Raw genomic sequence first — 18,535 nt, 5'->3', positions numbered from 1 at the left:
TGGGTCCTTGTGTGGGCACAGGCTGTGAGACTGGTCCCTGTGGAGGGTGGAAGCAGACCAGCTCCAACGTGCAGTGAGCAACTACGGAGGATCTGTGTTGCTCCTGGCCCGTCATCCCAGACTGGGGATGCTGGAGCTGTGGGGAGTCCAGCAGGCAGGATGGAGGGTGTTGCAGACAGTTGTCTGTGCAGAGGCAGAGCCCGGGAGGGAGCTCATCCATGCCTTTCTTGCTTTCTGCTGCATTGCTAATTCATCTGATTGCCTTTGCCAGAAGACCCATTGCTATTGTTTGCTTCCTACCCTTGCTTCTCTGCAGACCACAGTCGCTGCTTCATACCGCTGTGCTGGGAGGGAATCCACTGTAACCCTGTCTCTCTTTTTAATGTGTATTTCCTCTCTTTTTTTCCTTTGCTTGTCCTGGCTGTTGCTTTTCTCGGGGGCTGGGTACAGATGGATCTTTGTGATACTGACAGTGATGAGGAGATTCTGGAGAAGATACTAGAGCTCCCACTTCAGAAGAACCACAGCAAGAAATTGTTTAGCATCCCTGAAGTGACTGAGGATGAGGATGAAGATGAGGATGAGAAGGGTGTTATGGAGGAAAAGGCAAATGTTCAAGACTCCTTGGAAATGCCTACCTACCATGCAGGAAGGACCGAGAAGCCACTCAGCATCCAGGAGCCATTTCTAAAGGCAGATGGTAGTGATTCTTCCCCAGATCTGTCCGCTGAGACCCCATGGGATGAGTGTACTGTTAAGGAGAGCAGAGGGGATGCTGACCATGAGAGCCCTGGGTTTGAGCCTCTGGGCTGGAGTCAGAAAAGGGCAAACTGGAACCGGGGCTACCAGGAGAATGATCCAAAGCCTGGGACTGGGGCAATCCCCACTCAGAGCAAGAAGAAGGGAAACAACTATCAAGAGAAGATCTGGAGTCGGCCTGAGATGGGTAGGAAGAGACAGAATGATCTCTCAGAGCATTGCAGTCGTCTGCTGGGCAACTGCAGCCAGATGGGAAGTGGATTGTACAGAGCTCCTAGCCTCAGGGAAGAGCTGAACATTGTGAGCAGCGCTGGTGGTAAGGAGGGGTTTGATGTGTACAATCGAGCCAGACAAGGAACCTCACGAAGAAACCACAAGAAAGCAGTGGTTTCAGGGTTTGGAGAACCTGCTTTGGCAGCAGCACTCTGCTCCAGCCCCAGGAGCCTGGAAATAGATGTTGAATACGACACTGAAGACGATCAGGATTCAACCTGTGCATCCCCCCCTGAGAGCAGGCTGTGGCCAGAAAGGTCCCAGAGCTGTGCGGGGGATTGGAGTGATTGCTCCAGTCAATCTGAGGTTGTCCACATGGATGGCAGAAGGGACCTGACCAGACTGGAGATGTTGGAAGAGCGGGACATGGAGTGGGCAGGATATCCAAACCACCACCTGCAATTCTTCTGCCAGGAGAAGGAGGCACTGAGGTGTGAGAGCAGCTCTGAGGAGCAGGGCTGGGACCTGGACTGTAAGTCACCTGTCTGGAGAAGGAGGCTCGAACATCCTTGGAAGGGGATACGTAGCACCTCCTTGCACAAAAGGGTTGGGTGACTTTTCCTATTCTGGTTTTGAAGCAGCTTGCAGTGGCGTTAGCTTCCCTTCTGCTTCCCTGGCCTGCCTGTATCTTGCTTTGTTCAGTGTTGTCCAGAAAAAGGACCCTGTAGGACCATCTGGAAGAGTATCTGGGAGATTTTGTAGTTCTGTGCTGCTTCGTGCCTTTTCTTGTATTAGCTGCTTCTGCTTTTCCTGCTAAATGACTGAGTGTCACCGATGCAGTATTCCTTTTCGCACTGGGTCTTCCTACCTATAGCAGGAGGCTGTGGGACTCAAATGAGAATCCCTGGTGAAATAAGCTGATTTGTGAAAACTTTGTGTAGATGATGACTGTAGTGTCATTGCCTTCATTTGAAATGCCCTTTCCTGCGTCCTTGCATCCCCATTGTCAGGCTGGGTGTTTGCCTGTATTTAGTTCTCTTTTCCACCTCCCATAGTATTTTCAGCTCTAGAGTGTCCCTGAAGAGGAATGTTGCATTTGGATGCACTGCGCTTTGTGGAGTGCATTTAGGCTGAGCACTGTTCACATGAGTTGGAAAGCAGAGGCTGCTACTAACTCTCTGGTGGTTCCTGTTGCAGGCATCTGGTAATAAAGATCCTAGGGGCCAGGAGCTGTCTGGCTCAGCTGCCTGGCAGGCTCCCAGCAGAAGAGGGAACAGGAGTGTAAGAAGAAGTCAAATGCAGAAACCTTTGCTCTCTAGTCCAGGTGAGTGGGGAAGGAGGGGAGAGTCATGCAGCAGAAGAGGGGGAGGCTGTTGGAAATTGCATGGGGGAGGCTAATAGTATTTTAGCCATGCAGGTCTATGGCAGGGAAATGGTGCTTACATTATATCTGGTGTGTCACCTGACTACTTCCAGGTCCTCCAAGAAGTGCTGCATCAGCAACTGCTGTAAAAGATGATGGCATTAGAATATTTGTGGCCCTCTTTGACTATGATCCTGTTTCTATGTCTCCTAACCCTGATGCAGCAGAAGAGGAGCTCCCATTTAAGGAGGGGCAGATCCTGAAGGTAGGAGCAGATCTTAGTGAACATCTACTCTATATGGAGCCAACTCTTGTTCCAGGGACAGCATAAACTTTGGGAAGTGGAGCTTCCTCATCTTGGGAGTTTCCTTAGATTCCCTTCCTCTGTTGTCTTTGTGTCTTGGTCCCTGTAGTGTAAACAGTCCTTGGCCTGTCTTTTACCTTGCAGGTGTGTGGAGACAAGGATGCTGATGGCTTTTACAGGGGTGAATGTGCAGGAAGAGAAGGTTACATTCCATGTAACATGGTATCTGAAATCCAGGTGGAGAATAATGAAATCAAGAGGCAGCTGCTAAAGCAAGGGTTCCTTCCTGCCGACACGCCAATGGAGAGCATAGGTACTGTATCTCCTTTATGTGTGTTGTGCTATTGCCCTCATGTGTCCTTGCTGAACTGTAGAAAGCTCAGTTGTGCTGTCAAGTTTTGTGGCCAATGCAGCCCACCAGAATGGCTCATCCCCAGGATCTGAATGCTTGTTTAGTGGCTACAGCAGTGGCAAGTAGGGATGTCTGAGATCTTGGTTCATACCAGATTCTAGAGCGGGACACCACTGCCCAGAGCTGCATTTGCAGCTGCTTGAGTTGGTCCAGTGCTTGAAGTGTTGTGCTTTTGAACTCCACACAGAAGCTGGTGAAGCTGATCCGCAGTAGAGGAGGAGGAACAAAAGTTTGTAGTTCAGCTGAAGTTTGTGAACACAGTTTTCACTTTTGTGCTCTCCCTTGTTTTGTGAGTTTGTAAATGAGCCTGTAGGCTCTTAGGTGACAGAATTTTCAATGTGGGAAAGGAGGAAGATGGGCAGAGACTCATAGTGAATGGTAGGAAGGGTTTGAGACAGCAAGGCAGTCAGGCAAGAGTGTACAATGGGTAGACCCTGGTCCGTGGGCTGTTTCTCACTCCCTGAAGTACATGGTTCAGTGGTTTACGCACTGCAGAGGCTTTCCTGTTTCTTTCCACTCATGTTCAGAGAGAGGAGAGGAATCTTCCCTGGGATTTGCAGCTATTACTGCTTGGGCTGGGTTAGACTGCAGTTGCAGGGCTGTGAGCTGCCCTGAGACTGCTGTCAACATTGTGTCCCACCTGTCTGGCTTTTATTCCCCCGTCTCATTCCGTGCTTGTTTTTGTACTGTCTGCTACCAGTGACGATTCTTTGACCTTTTCCACTTGTTAAAACGAGAGGAAATTTGCGTTTTGGCTAGCCACCTTTTCCTCACGGGTTCAGCAGGCTGAAACAGCACACATATGGGGTTTTTGGGTGCTTGGGGTGGCAAAGGACTGAGCTGTTCTCACAGGCAGTCAAGGAAAAATGAAAAAGAAGCGATCAAACTTGTTTCTGTTCCCCTGCATTGAGACCTATTGTCCAGCCCCTGAGACTAAGGGTCTAACCATGCCCAACTGCTAAATGTGGGTCTCTGGAAGGTGAGTCCTCAGGAGCACAGGACTTGGAGGCAGTTGCTTTCACTTTGTGGCTGTGTGCTTTTTGGTAGGTTTGTGTCTGTTGGCCCCTCTCATGTCTACGGGGAGCAGAGATTTTACTGAGGCTTTTTTCCACCCCTGGAACATTCATAATGTTTCTCTTGAATTTATTCCCTGGTACCCAGAGGTGATTTGATGCCTGTGGTGGGCTTTGTACCTATCTGGATGTACAGGGCTCTCTGTTCCCTCCCCTGTTGCGTCCTCTCAGAATAAAAACCTTAATAGCTCTGAGACTGCATGAAACATAGTGGATTTGAAAGTTTCCAAATCCACTTTGGAAAGTATCCAGTGGGGATAGTGAAAAAGATATGTGGGGGTGTGTGCAGAGATGGTAAACCTTGTTCCCTTACACAGCTGGGCTGTAAGTGCCCCAGTTTTCCTGCTGCTGTAAACCGGTATTACAGCCTGGTAATTGAGGGAATGCCTCTAAGGGATTGGTCTGGGTACTCCGGCAGGCTCAGCTGGGGACTTCTCTAGGGATGTATGTGCTGGCTTCTATAGAAATCCTCCCTTTTCTGGAACTTCAAGGGACATGTTCAAGCATTGAAGAGCCATACAGGGGCAGTGGATGTGTTTGAACATTGTGTACAATGAGAGGCTGAGGAATTGTGGCTTGTTTAGCTAGGAGAAGAGAAGGCTTGGGGTATGTGAAGAATGACTTCTGGCAGCCCTCTAGCACCTTAAAAGAGGTTAGCAAGCAGGCACAACCAGGCAGTTCATGGTACTGCATGGCTGAAGGAAAAGGGAAAATAGTAATCGGTTGAGAGTTTTGACCAAATAAAAGAAACAGATCTCTCACTATGAGGATAAATAAGCATTGGTACAGGACTCAAGAGGTGGGGGAATCCCTGTCCTAAGAGTTTTTCAAGACCCAGTGAGGCAAAGCCTTGAGCAGCCTGGTCCAAATCCAGTATTGACCCTGTTTTGTTCAGAAGTTTTAACAAGAGACATCCCAAGATCCCTTCCCACTTGAGCTGATGGGATTCACTTCACCTGGCATTTTTCAGGTATTAATGGTACAAAGGCTTTATTTTATCTTTGTGGTGCTGCTTCTGAAAGATAAAATGCAGCTAAGTGGCAAAGTTTGTCGGATGTGTACTGTGGCATCAATTAAGGGCAAAAATACAATGTGGAATTCTGTATATATCTAGGATGTGGATCATGCCTCGTCTGAGTCCACATGCAATAAATAGAGATTGGGGCCTTGTGCACAGAAATCACAGTGTCTGCTTCCCAGGGGAAGCATGTCATGCCACTCTGTTGCCTGTTCACTCTTCAAGATGCTTTTCACTTTCCATTCACTGTCTGTTTCTCTTGTCTATTTATTTGCTTTTTTTTGGGTTTTTATTAAGGAAATGGCACATTTTCTCCACCTCCACGCCGCCAAACCGTCCCTCCTCCAAAACCCAGACGCTCCAAGAAAGGTCTGTGTCACCCACTGCTTCCTCTTTGTTTTTTGCAATAGGATTACAGACTGCATTGAATTTTTACTGCTTGCTTACAGGACCCTCAGATGTTTGTACGACTGCTAGGAAGTGGAAAGAGATTCCATCCCTGCTGATGTTAAGTTTTTTTAACAACAGTAATGTCTTTTATAGTTTTGGAGCTTGACCTCTGCGTCCTATTACATCCTTGAGTCATGGTTACTGGCTTAGACTTTGAGTTGCATGAAGAGTTTGCTTCTGTTTTTTTGCTGCTGTGGCGTTTGTTCTTTTGATTGTTGTTTGTCAGTTATGTGGTGTGGACACTGTTGAAAGATGAATATCCATTGATAAGATGTTTTTTCCCCCCAGCAGAACTGGATAAACAGGAGAAGTACAAGTCTCAAACAGGTAAGAATTGTTCTTTCTTACTGTAAGAAGGGGAATGTTACATTGGCATGATCATAATACAGACACTAGTTTTGTGGTCATGGGCCAATCCAACATCCTGTATCACAGAATGGTTGAGTTTGGAAGGGACCTCTGGAGTCTACCTAGTCCAACCCCTCTGCCAAGCAGGGTCACCTAGCGCTCGTTGCACAGGGTTGCATCCAGGCAGGTTTTGACTATCTCCAAAATGGAGACTCCACAACCTCTCTGGGCAACCTGTTCCAGTGCTCTGTCACCCTAACAGCAAAGAAATGTTTCCTCATATTCAGCCAGAACTTCCTGCATTTCAGTTTGTGCCCGTTGCTTCTTGTCCTGTAGCTGTAGTCATCATTCAGAGCACTGTAAGAGAATGGTCATTCTCAGAAAAGAAGAGTTGTAGTTCTTTAATTTATTAGTGACTGCAGTGGCCTTTGACTAAACAAGGGAGTGTTTGGAGGAGAAGGGCACACATGGTTTTGCTTTGCAAGGGCAGGGTAATCTCTTATTCATCTGATGCTGCAATCCTTAAAATCCAAGGTCCCGTGAAGGAGTTCTCTGTATGCTTAGGTGCTCTGTGATTTATTGATGTCAAGAGAGTTCAAGCCTGCAAACACCCTGCTGACCCATACAATGGATCAGATCTGTAAGATGAAGGACTGGACAATTTGTGTTTTCTGTAGTGTCAAGCTTTGCTTTTGTAGAGTCAGAGCAGGTCTTTAATGGGGCTGAGCAGGTAGGTGGTTGTAAAAATGCAGGGTGTTGCGTGCCCTTCCCTTTGTGCTGAGCTTTGTGCTGGTGTGGCTAGACTGCCTGTTGATGTTGTTTAGGGTCTTGCTGTTTCCTTGGCACTTATTTATTCCTCAGGATAATTTTTACATGGAGAAAAGAGAAATATCCATTTGAGACACTGTAAAGAGACTGCTGTCTTGTGTGTTTGTGTCTGTTAGTATATTAAAAAAAAATAATAAATAAATTAAAATTCCTGTATATATAGGCAGGATACCAGGATACTGCAAGTGAGAGATGTCACTGGTTCTGTGAGTTAATGCAGGAGATCAGAAATCTGCTTTATCAGATATCTCGGGGTCCTCTAAGATCTCTTGCTCATTCAGTTTCCCTCTTGTATTCATTTTATTCAGTTTACTCCCAAGAAGAGTGAAGAGCTGCTGTGACTTGGTATTTTGTCCTTTGGCTTCCAGCTCAGCATGTTTTGTTATGTTTTTGTCCTCCAGGACAGAAGCATCAGGACTTTGAAGCTGAACTACTTACTCCTCGAAGTATGATGGCTGTCTTTGACTATAATCCTAAGGAGAGCTCTCCAAATGCAGATGCAGAGGTAACCAGCAGCTGCTCAGTCCTCTGATACCTTTCTTTTTCCACTCTTTTTTTCTTTTGTCCTGAGACACTTAAGACTTTGGTAAAAACTAAGATGATTATAGCATGGCAAAATAATGACTATAACTGTTTGGCTGAAGTCATAAAATATAAAGTTTGCCAATAAGTTCTCTCATGCATTCCCTAATAACAGTGGTCAGTTATTATTCTGTGAAGAGTATGAAGCAACATACCCCTAATCATTTTCAGTATTTGTCTCTGTAAAGCTATTAGAGCATCTCATGGCCTTGTAGCATCCTGTAAGTGTTTAGACAGGACTAAACAGCCCCTGCTGCTAGCACCTGTACAGGGCATCCTGTGGTAAATGGAAATACCCGATTAAGGGTCAGAATTGATTTCTGATACTTATGGTGAACGTGTCTTTATGGAGCATGTCTTTTGTGTTAGCTACCTGTGTAGGTCTTTGTTCAAGCAAGAACACTTAATTCCAATTTAATGGACCAGTCCTCTACGCTCGGCTTTTCAAGCAGTCTCTACATATAATCCAAACAGTGATTTTGTGGATAAATTTGTTTCTGATGGAAAGATTGTAAAACAAAATCCTTCCAGCAAAAAAGACTTTCTGAATTAGAACATGCTCTGTTTCTGTTCCTCTGTAGCAGCATCAGTCTACTCTGAGCAAACATATACATGGAAAGAATCTGAATACTAACCCCATGATTAGTAAAAAGAATGTATGGCCAAGAGGTGGCACAATACAGGTAATGCTTGACACCCAATCTGTGTGTTTTATGAACAAAAGAGCCTGCTTCTGAGGACAGAGTATTTTGGGTTTAATGGATTATTTTAGGAGAGATACAATAAAAACATGCATCAACCAGCATCTATGTAGGTATTCACACATCTGACCGAAGAATTTTTTTGAGCTCTCATCAACAAGGTGCTGTTGACATTGCATTATTAGAGGTGTTCCCCATTCTAACTCACAGGAAATTTGGTCACTTGATGTGCTGTAAAGCTGCATTTGGTGTTTTTGAACCTGCAGCAACACCTAATAGGATCAGCTGTGCAGTTCTCTGTGTCTGTGAGTGAAGTTCCCTAGAAGTTGCTTTCTGCTAGGACAAAGTCATTCACTGCCATCAGTAGGAACCTGCAGCCTCAGGAGAGAAATCGAGTACTGGGAACTAAATAAAGTAAATGTATCAGAAGTAGGTCTCTTCGAGCCAATGCTTCCATTGGTCTGGGAATTGCATGTAAAGACATGTCTTCAGTGGGTCTTGCCCATTATGCAGCCTGTTGAAAGACTCCACTTCTCCTATCTTAGAGCAAATGTTTCACTGTAACTGGGGGGATTCCTTCCATTAGAAGAGAATGCCTATATCCTTGGCCTTGGTCTTGTGCTCCAAGGAGTACCCTGAGCATTGCATACAGAACAGTCATCCGAGGTAAAGGGGGATTTAGTGTTTATATTAAAAGGAAAAAAAAAAAAGGCATTTCTGGTGCTTGTTTAGTTTGTTCTTGGCACCCCTTTCTATAACAGGTAGTAAGTACCATTTTGAAGTTCTATTAAAATTGGTTTACGAGACAAATTTTGCTCTTATCATACTTTATGAAATGCTTACTCAACAAGGAATTCTACAGTTTCCAAGGTTGGTTGTTCTGCATTCTGTTCCTGCAAGTCTTATCACAATGGCCTCCCTCACTCATGGTGAGATTGTGCAAGCAGCCCAGGGCAACCTTGTGAGAAATTCCGGGCAGTGCTCCTCCTGTGACCATTGTTTCCTTTTGTTCATTGCAGGCTGAACTGACTTTCAGCGCAGGGGACATTATCACTGTGTTTGGGTCCATGGATGATGATGGATTCTATTACGTAAGTATTGGGGTTGGCTGGGTCCTTTGGCTACATCTGAAATCCTTGGATTCAATCTAGTGGCAGGAGAGCAAAAATTAGGGGACAAAATATTCTGCTGCTGGAACACATGAACACATGCCTCCTTAGAATAAGCAGATTGTTTCTTGCAGTCCATGTTCTCCTCTAAACCTAATATTCCAAATGATTCTGATTTTCTTTCTTGGACTAAATTGACTGCAGGTTTCCCAAAGCCTAAGATGCGTTTACTGCACATACATTAGTTGCATCAGCATCTGCTACAAGCTGATTTGTTGCCAAGGACTCTGACACATGGTCTTAACCAGGACAGGAGGCTAAAATATAAGAACAAAACCTATGCTGATCCCCATCCTGCAACAGGAGGCTAAAATATAAGAACAAAACCTATGCTGATCCCCATCCTGCAACACATCAACAAACATCGATATCTGTTTAATTTACTGTGGATAGCTGGGGACCGTGCCTGCCAGCAAGCTGTGTGTTAGACATGTTTCTTAGCCCTTGGATCATCCCTCTTTTCCTGCACAGAAAACAGCATGCATTCATACATCAAAGTTGAGGTGCACCACTAGATGAAGTCTGGAGGCATTGTTAGGAATGTTTTGTTTGACTTCCTTCATGGTGTTGGTCAGACAACATTGCTGGGGTTGTTTTGTCTCACCCAGCTACCTCTTGTTGAAATAGAGACAAATTTTTGGAAAGACAGCCAAGCTTGGTTTGCAGCTCCAGATGTCAGTGAGCACAGAGAAAAGGCCTACAGGGCATTGTACTAGCAGTACTTCATTCTTTAAAAAATTAAATACCAGAACAAATGAAAGACCTTTAGGAATCCCGTGGCACAATCATGTTCCAGTTGCTTCCAGGTTATTAGTAGATTTTTTTTGAGTTTGTAAAGTGCAAATAGTCTTCATAGTCTACAACTTAGAGGTGTCTGTCCATGCTGCTGGAATACATTTGTCATAGCTTGCCATCATCTTTTCTTCCTTTACACTCATGTGTTTTTGCATTTTGAATTGTTCCACAACTAAGCAAGAATGTGAGTTGTGAAACTTACTGAGGATGCTTCCAACATGAATGTGTTCCTGGGCTTCTCTCAGGCCATAGCATAGCCTTCCTGGAATAGGGCTGCACCTCTATTTATTTTTCCATCAGCCAGGAAACCTGATACAGGAACTAAACGTTGATCTTTCAGGGAGAGCTGAACCAACAGAGAGGGCTTGTCCCATCAAACTTCTTGGAAGCTGTAACTTCAGATGGAGGCATGGTTGAGGAACTTCATTCAAAAGATAAAGATGCTTTCCCACTGAGTTCTGAGAGCCAGGTAAGATTGTGAGACTCTGCATAGTACAGACATCCAAGCTGTGACATGGTTGGAGAGTGGGTGTTGCACAGCATGCAGCATCTGATGGAGTGATTTAAATTATTGCATGTAGCTTGATTCATCCCATGGGAGCCCAGAAGTTTAGAAGGGAGCACCAGGAGCTCTTCTTAAAGACAGTATAGTACAAAATGAGACACAAAGCAAGAACATTTTCTGGGACCTCATGCTTGTTATTGTCATGTGAGCAAAGAACATCACAGGTCCCACCAGCAGGTTCTTCAGATGCACACAAAGGTCAGTGGTGAAATCCTGCTGCAAGCAAAGCAGTTCAGCCAGATCCCCAGACACATGAAATTCCTCATATTTGCTCATATCCATGCCAAGGAGTTCTGGAGTTATTGACACCTAAGCACCAATGCTTTTCCACCCATCCCAAGTTAGATGTATCTTAAATCTGTCCAAGGAGTATTCAGGAAAACAAAACAAAACAAACAAACAAAAAAACATAGAGGGAAGGATCAAACAGATCTGAGGAGTGGATCCACAGGCTAAGGCTATGGGAGCAACCCACAGATGCAAGGGGTTCAAAGGTTGGGCTATCCCCCTTGCATTATGTTTCTGATACTTTTCAAGCAAATGCTTAAGCAGGACATTGGGGTCATCTGCCAGATTCAGTCAGTCCTCAGAAAGCAAGGCCAAAAGTGTGACACCTCTCTGGTCACTGCCTGTGCTGTGGCATTCTAGACAGTGGGAGGCAGGGAGTGACACAGCCTCGTCCCAGTTCAAATGTACTTATTCCTCAACCTTCAGTTCTTCACGGAGAGGTTATTATACAGGCCCTTAAAAGTGTGGAAGAGCAGGCCTAGATTGGCTTTGAGGCAATCCTTAAGGATGTATGCGGTCCTAAATCCTCCTCTGTCAAACTCTTCACTGGTGTCACCCTCACTTTCCATCTCTCTGCAGTGTCATTTGTTTTATTTTTCATTCCCTGCTCTGCCTTTACTCACTTCCCACTTACCTTTCAAATGCTGCCTGGACTTCCACAAGCTCTACCTACAGCCCCCTCTTTTGCTTCCAGGCATTTGAAGCTTTGTTGGTGTAATGTTTGTCCCACAGTCTCAATGTCTTCTTATGAGGGAAAGTGGAAGGACAGCCTCAGAAATAAGATTTGAGGGTAGTTGGCTGGATCATCTTCTAAACCCAGAAGTGGTTTTGGACCCTTATGTTTGCCTGTTTTGGATACTCAGTTACTTTGATCTCAGCCAACAAAGGCTGGTCCTTGCTGAGCCATCAGAGAAATTAATGAGCTGTTACTACCAGGGTTTAGCAGCTATGAGGTTACACAGATCTAACTTTCTGGTTAGAAACAAATATTCAGAGTGGATTTCATTCTCCAGTTCCCCTATCAGAACAATTGACTCTTCAAAAATTATCCATCTATGAGAACAGAAAGTGCCAAAGGAGACCAGTACAATTATAGCAGGTTGAATTCATAGTACAGCTTATTGTAGACCTGACGTCCTCTCTGGCATTGATCAGCAAGGGCCTGTTTCATGTATTGGGGGGTCATTATTACATCCCCAGCCTGGGCCCCAGAATTTGTGGGGGGAAAAAAAAAAAATAGGAAATTCAGTGAACCTTCAGGGTTCAGAGAGCTGCCATTTGAAAATGGTATTCTATTGAATAGAGGTAAGAGAGACCAACAAGGCTGATAAACAGAGTGACATACACAATAAATCCATCTGATCCCCTGCTGAGCAGGGAGCACAAGCTGCTCCTCCTTGATGCTTTACAGTTTGCTGCTGCTCCTCTCCTCTCTCCCCTTTCCATTGTGGCTGGGTTCAGCAGGAGTTGACTGTTCACCTGGACACAGCAGTTTGGCCCATATATCCTTGGATGCTCAAAGCTGTAATTTTTTTTTTGTGATTCATGACACCTTTTTTAAACAGGAATACCTCTCGAACGTAATAAACCCTCCTAATATAGACCTGTTTCAGGCTTGCCTGGCCTTCAGTTTATTTGTGTTTCTATGCCAGAGATGCAACAGAGCTTTTCATTGCATTTGATCAGACTTGGGGTTTGCAGAGCGGGAAGCTGTTGCCTTAGGCCAGGATACATTTGGTAGCTTTGTCACTTGGCCAATCCATGAGCCGCTGTTCCTTGTGAAGTCTGGGAACTTGGAAAATTCAGTTCTTGATGCTTAAGCCAATTTTGTATCATTGGTAGTCTGCATTAACTATGCAAGCATGACTTTCTGTTGTCTGTTATAACATAGATGTGGTGGCAGACAGTTTCCTGTCCTGCTGCCTCCCTGCTTCACCAGCACACCTGTCCTTGGTGATTCTGGCTTAACAATCTTAATTATGTGCAGTCCTGCTTGTGCTTTGCAGTCCAGCTCCATCTAAACAGCTTCCAAATACGAAGGGAATGTTTGCCCCCATGTAAAACAGTATATTTATCCTGCTCATAATGAAGCTTGTACTAGATAACTGCATTTAGTTATGTTTAGCGAGTCCTGAGAAGAGACCTGACCCACTGAGTTTTTGGCTGTGTCATCAATTACAGCATCCTGACCTATGAGCAAAACACTTGATGGGTAAGGCAAGAAGAAACATGTTCTCCTATAGAAAACACATATTTTAAGGGCCATCCCCGAGCTGTCATAAACTGAGTGATACAGCCAAGCATGAGGCTTTCCAAACTCTGTCATATTCATTCTGCAGAGTTTATGAACATGCTAGTTAAGTGTGTTTTTGGCATGTATATGTAGGCAGAACACATACAGCTGCTCCTGTTTGAGATGAGATGGGGTGGGAGGACAGGGCTTACGCAAAAAATCACCAAAGACAGAAGATGCATGGCAGCCTCTAGAGAAGTATTGTTTGAATGTTCTGGGACACAACATAGCAAAAGTCTCCCAACAAATTTGCCAGTTTCGTATTGAGACATCAGCAAGCATGCATACTCACCATGGTATTAACATCAGAGCTTTGGATTGTATTAAAGCTAGTTCCAGTTTTAATAGAAGCTTCTCCAGCATGACCACGAATGATTTTAAAATTGCCTGTAACTTCTTGGATTTAAAATTTTCACTATGTGTGTTCTTCCCATTTCCCTTCTCCTTGATGCTATGCCAAAGGCCTGAGGGTAAGGACAATTAACTTTCCAAACTGAACTGGGGAAGGTGAATTATTAGAATTATTTTTGAGTAAATCTTAAAATGCTGGCATCTGAAAAAGGTAAAGCAGTTTGACTTTCAAAGTAACGTCGTTTTGGTATTAGACTGAGCAACAAAAAATGCAGTACAAAGAGGAGTGTCCAAGAAGTTATGATCACAAGCTAGGGCACTGAAGCACTCATGTTCACCAGCTATGAGCAGTTTACCTTAATGCTGCGGCTATTGAATGAATATTTTTGCCTCACTAATATGCAGTTTTTGTCAAAGACCATTTGTAAAGCAACTTCAGAAAGTATTCAATTCTAATTGATTTCATGTATTTATTTCTGCCGTGGTGGTTCTTTTCTTCAGAGAATGAGGAAGAGAAGAGTCCAGTGATAGATATGAATGATACATAGAGAGAGAGCAACCATGTAAGTTTGTGTGAGAAGATCTCTTCAATTTCCCACCCAGCTTAGCCTGTTAAAGGGTCCTGCACTTGCAATTTACTCCTGTTCTTGCTTGTAGTTTGACAGGCTGGTTTGGGGCTCTGCTATCAAGTCCAGCTTCAAACCCTCTGGTGGCAGATCTTTACCTGCCAAGTTAGTTCTGTATTAAAGAGAAGCCACGTTCTGCACATGAAGTACAGTTTGGAACAATTATCTGGTGGTTTTGGGGACCATGACGGGACTGTAGTAGTACTGGATATTCAGGTTTAGAAAAGACCTGCTTTGAAATTCAGCCTTGCCATTCTACCACTGTTCAAGCACCTCAGCAACAAGAACCTCATGTAGCCGTTGCAGAAATCCTGCTCAGGCTGAGCACCCATGTTCAGTCTGTGTTTTTTTTTCATTTCTTGAAATGCCCCCATACACCATCAACTTAAGAAAGTAGCAACACTTAGTCCCTAAAACCAACCTAGTCTGGATAATTGTTCTGTCTGACAATTTTGGGGTTGGGGGGTGAGACCCCTGGTTTTGGGTGGCAGTGGGAGGAGATCTGTGGTTTTTCTTCCTTTCAAACATTGTTTTCCAGAAGTTATACAAATCAGTAATACCAGAGAGAGCATTGAAAAGTGTCTCCTGAAAACTAACGTGACTCTTCTGTTTATCAACCCCAATAGCTTTATCAGGATCTTCACAGAATCACAGAATGGTTTGGGTTGGAAGGGACTTTAAAGATCATCTAATTCTAACCCCCCTGTTCTGGTCAGGCACACCTCCCACTAGATCAGGTTGCTTAAAGCCCCATCCAACCTGGCCTTGAACACTTCGAGGGATGGGGCATCCACAGCTTGCCAGAGCAGTTTTTCCTTTAAGTTTCTCTTAGAGAAGAATCCCTTGTTTTTCGTGTTACCTGTCTCTGACCAGATGAATCTGTGAACTGGTTCTGTTGTTTTTCTGCCATACAAAGACCTGTGAGAATATCTGCACATACTTGTGTGTGAGTGCCTCTGTGTATAAAAATCTGCATGGGCATCATGTACCATAGCTGGAAATAAGAAGGACTTGCAGCCACAAAGGCTGGAAACTGCTAGTCATTTCCTTTTAACTGTTTGATGTTTGATAATTATATTGATACTGTGCTATCCTTATTACAGTAAATAACTGTGTCATTCATGAATTGATCTGGATACCTGCCGCTCATTTTGCCTGCAGTTTTTCATGCCTAGCTCAGCAGGAGAAAGTGCATCAGGTTTGTTGGGCCACTTCAGATCTGCCCTAAAACTGTTTCACCTTTGCCTGAAAAATGTTATCCAGCAGTGCATGGGCTCCAAGCCTTTGCTGCCCTGGCTGTGCAGGGACCTTTACATTGCTCCCACATCTTCTGGTTCTGCTAAGCCAGACAGACCAAGGTGTGAACTTCACATGGAAGGTTGTTTCACAGCAGCATATTGTTCTACAGGAGGAGCAGAAATCACAGCTACTTTTCATGTTCTTCATCACGGAGGAGGTGGGCTGCTGAAACAGCCATGGGGTGATAGAGTGGGGCTGCATTTGCTTGTAACCTTAGGAAACTTTAAATAAGCGAACCGACAGCACATAAAGTCCTATAGCTATGGCAGTGATGGTATGTCTGTGCATCTGCTTCATTCAGCAGTGTTCACCAGGAGCACTATGGGACCAGAGCACATCTACTCCTGCCAGTGAGCTACAAGCAGCTGCTGCTGTGGTTCTGATACATTTCATCTGCAGGACTCATCTTTGCTCTTCAGCAATGCTTCCTCCCTGGGTGGGGCATCCTTCTGCCTTTGTTACTAACTCAGTTTCCCTGATGGAGCTGTGGCTGCTTACAGATCGATCCTTAATGAGTATGCACTCAACTCTCCCCGACTTAGTGGGACCCAAGCAGAGCCAATGTTTCAACCTGCCAAGGGGGCTCTTCCTTGGCACAGCTCTAGCACATGTCATGGGTTCTGGGGACTGCCAAGGTAGGATATACAGCAGGGAGTCTAGAAAACTAGTTCTCTGTCAGGCACATGAAAGCTGTGTGGAAGAGAAGGCAGTGGGACAAGGGCTCTCCTAGGCTTCAGCAACCCAGAACCTCTTCCCTGGTGAACTTGGCAACTTCTTGGGAAAGTGTGCTATGCCAGAGCAGAAGTGGTCACAATCCATACACCGAGGAAGAGGAGATTGTGTAAAGCAGAAGTCTTCTGCCAGAAACTGACCTTACATCAGCATGTTCTGAAGAGAAAGATGAACCCAGGACCAGGGCACTTTGTGATTTCCAAAAGGAGCAGCATACAGTGAATCATTTGGAGCTGTAGATCCTAGTTAATATTCTGAAATACTCAGGTTGCTTAAGAACACATCAATTGCTTTGTGCCACGTGATTCAAGACTTCCCTGTGTCCTGCTCCATCACCACGTTCTTGTTTTTTTTTTCCATTGTTGGAACCATTGGAGAGAATCAGACATGCTTTCTGCCCCTCCTGTAATTAGATTTGATGGATGCGGAGCAGCCTTGCAAGGGTCTAAATTTCTGACCCTGACAGAGCACAGTCACTGTTACAGAAGCCTCCCAGCTTAGCCAGCCTACTTGAACTTCTGAGGTCTTGCACAGCCCTTGTTCTTACTGGGGTGTTTTTCTTAATGGCCTATCCCAGAGTGTGCCGGGAGCCCACCAGTCTCCCCTGGCCGCAAGCAGCCAGCAGGCATAATGGGATGCATCGTTACCTTTCTATCCTTGCACTGAGAAGGTGCTTAACATAGTTTCTTCAGCTGTGAAGCAGCATCTTTCAAGAGGTCCTCAGTGGAGGCATTTCTGATATTGCCCAAAGTTAAAGTCCAAAGTTAACGTATTTTGGAATGTCTGAGGTCAGGCAGTGTGTTGGGGGTATAAAACACTTTACTGGAAACTTCCTAACTGATTCTGCAGCTGCACAAAGGAGCTGAGCCTTACAGGTTGTGGGACAGACTGGTGGGGAGAAGGCAGGGTTCTCTGGCTGAGGTTTGTGTTGGCATCGTGTCCTTCTTCAAGTCTAACTTCTACTTTTTCTTTTTTTTTCTTTTCTTTCTCTTTTCCTGCTCAGTTAAATCCAGATGGGTCTGTTGATCAAAGCGACTTCTCACCAACTCCTCCTACTGAACCACCTTCCTGCCTTGCCACAGGCGAGCAGTGTCCAGAGCAGGCATCGCTGGCCATTCTCAAATGCAGTGATTTACCTGGTCAGAGTAAAAAGAAGAGAGGCTTCTTCTTCAAAGGAAAAAAGCTCTTAAAAAAACTTGGGTCCAGTAAGAAAAACTAATAAAGGATTTACTGTTAGGTGTAGGCTGCCTGTGCAGTCCACACAGGCACTGAAAATTCAGGAGAAGCCCTCTGCAATAAGCTGATTAGAGTATTTTCATAGGGGAAAAGTGTATATTGAATAGAGAAAACTCTTCAGTGGGTCTGTGAGCTGTGGTCTCTGATGAGAGCCCACTGGCAGTGACTCTGAACAGTGTCACAGCACTGAGGTGTGTGAGGCCTCAGCTCTAGGATACAGCTAACTCCACATTAGTGTGTCCTGCTCCATGCAGCCCTCAATGCACCAGTTCCCTGTAAATATTTTAATTTTAAGAATATATTCTGACTGTAAGTTAGCTAAATGGCTTTTCCCAGCAAAGCCCCAGCCCCTTAGGAAGAGCTCCCTTGTACTACACCCCTTGGTATTTCTCTGGTCCAAAGGAGGTTGTGTCAAGTCCTTCACTTCCTGCAAAGAAAAATTGCACTCTTCTGTTGCTGTGAACCCTCTTTGCTGTCTCTGGGCTGAAAAGTGAGTTATTTGTACTGTAAATATGCAGCTGTGCCTAGGAGCATCCCACACTGCCTCAGTCATGTTTCAGCGTGAGGATTCTTTTCCAACCTTAATGATTCTATGATTCCCGTGGAGGAAGGAGCGATACCCAGAAGGGGGTCGATACTTCAGCTTGTAGCGTGGGCTGCTGTAAGCTGCTCTTGGCTGGTTCACCTTGACCACACACTGGCTGGGGACTCCGCCTTATTTATTTATTTATTTATTTATTTATTTATTTATTTTGTCCGCCTCTTTCACAGTTTTAAATTGGCTGTTTCAGTGGGCTGCTCCTCAGTTGGAGCTTGGATGGAGCATAGAGCTGGGGATGGAGAGTTTGCAGCTATTTTCATATGAGATGTGTTCCTTCAGTTAAGACACATCCCTTCCTAAGCCACGGAGAGTTTTGTACGACATGGTTTCTATCCTTTTCAGTGTTTCTTTCTTTGCATGTTTCAATGGGGTACATGTTTTGAGAAAGACAGTTACGTGAGGTATGTGAATTTTGCCAGCACAGTGTCCACAAGTGTTGGTGATAAGGTATGTTTTTATTTAATATCAAATTTTATTATAATAAAGTCTATTTTCACAAAAATACATTTTCCTTAAAAAAGCAAAAGAT

The 18,535-nt window shown here is 44.7% G+C and overlaps 1 protein-coding gene across 7 annotated transcripts in view; it reads left to right on the top strand.

Annotated features, from left to right (window-relative positions):
* The window catches only part of TSPOAP1 (TSPO associated protein 1), a 69,543-nt gene extending 51,033 nt beyond the window's left edge, over positions 1–18,510 (top strand). For 3 of the 7 annotated variants that reach the window (XM_084492740.1, XM_084492735.1, XM_084492736.1), the window contains 10 exons: positions 451–1,578; positions 2,170–2,296; positions 2,449–2,600; positions 2,784–2,952; positions 5,440–5,511; positions 5,884–5,919; positions 7,170–7,273; positions 9,071–9,142; positions 10,356–10,484; positions 17,173–18,510. In XM_084492740.1, the coding sequence (XP_084348866.1) occupies positions 451–1,578; positions 2,170–2,296; positions 2,449–2,600; positions 2,784–2,952; positions 5,440–5,511; positions 5,884–5,919; positions 7,170–7,273; positions 9,071–9,142; positions 10,356–10,484; positions 17,173–17,388 (2,205 nt within the window). In that variant the 3' untranslated portion in view covers positions 17,389–18,510. The other 4 variants (XM_084492738.1, XM_084492737.1, XM_084492741.1 and 1 more) reach the window with 4 other exon arrangements.
* Positions 18,511–18,535: the final 25 nt, after the last annotated feature.

This window comes from Aythya ferina (genome assembly GCF_964211825.1).
Source record: "Aythya ferina genome assembly, chromosome: 19".
Taxonomy (NCBI): Eukaryota; Metazoa; Chordata; class Aves; order Anseriformes; family Anatidae; genus Aythya; species Aythya ferina.
The sequence above is the reverse complement of the archived record's forward strand: the minus strand, read 5'-3'. Positions and strand labels throughout refer to the sequence as shown.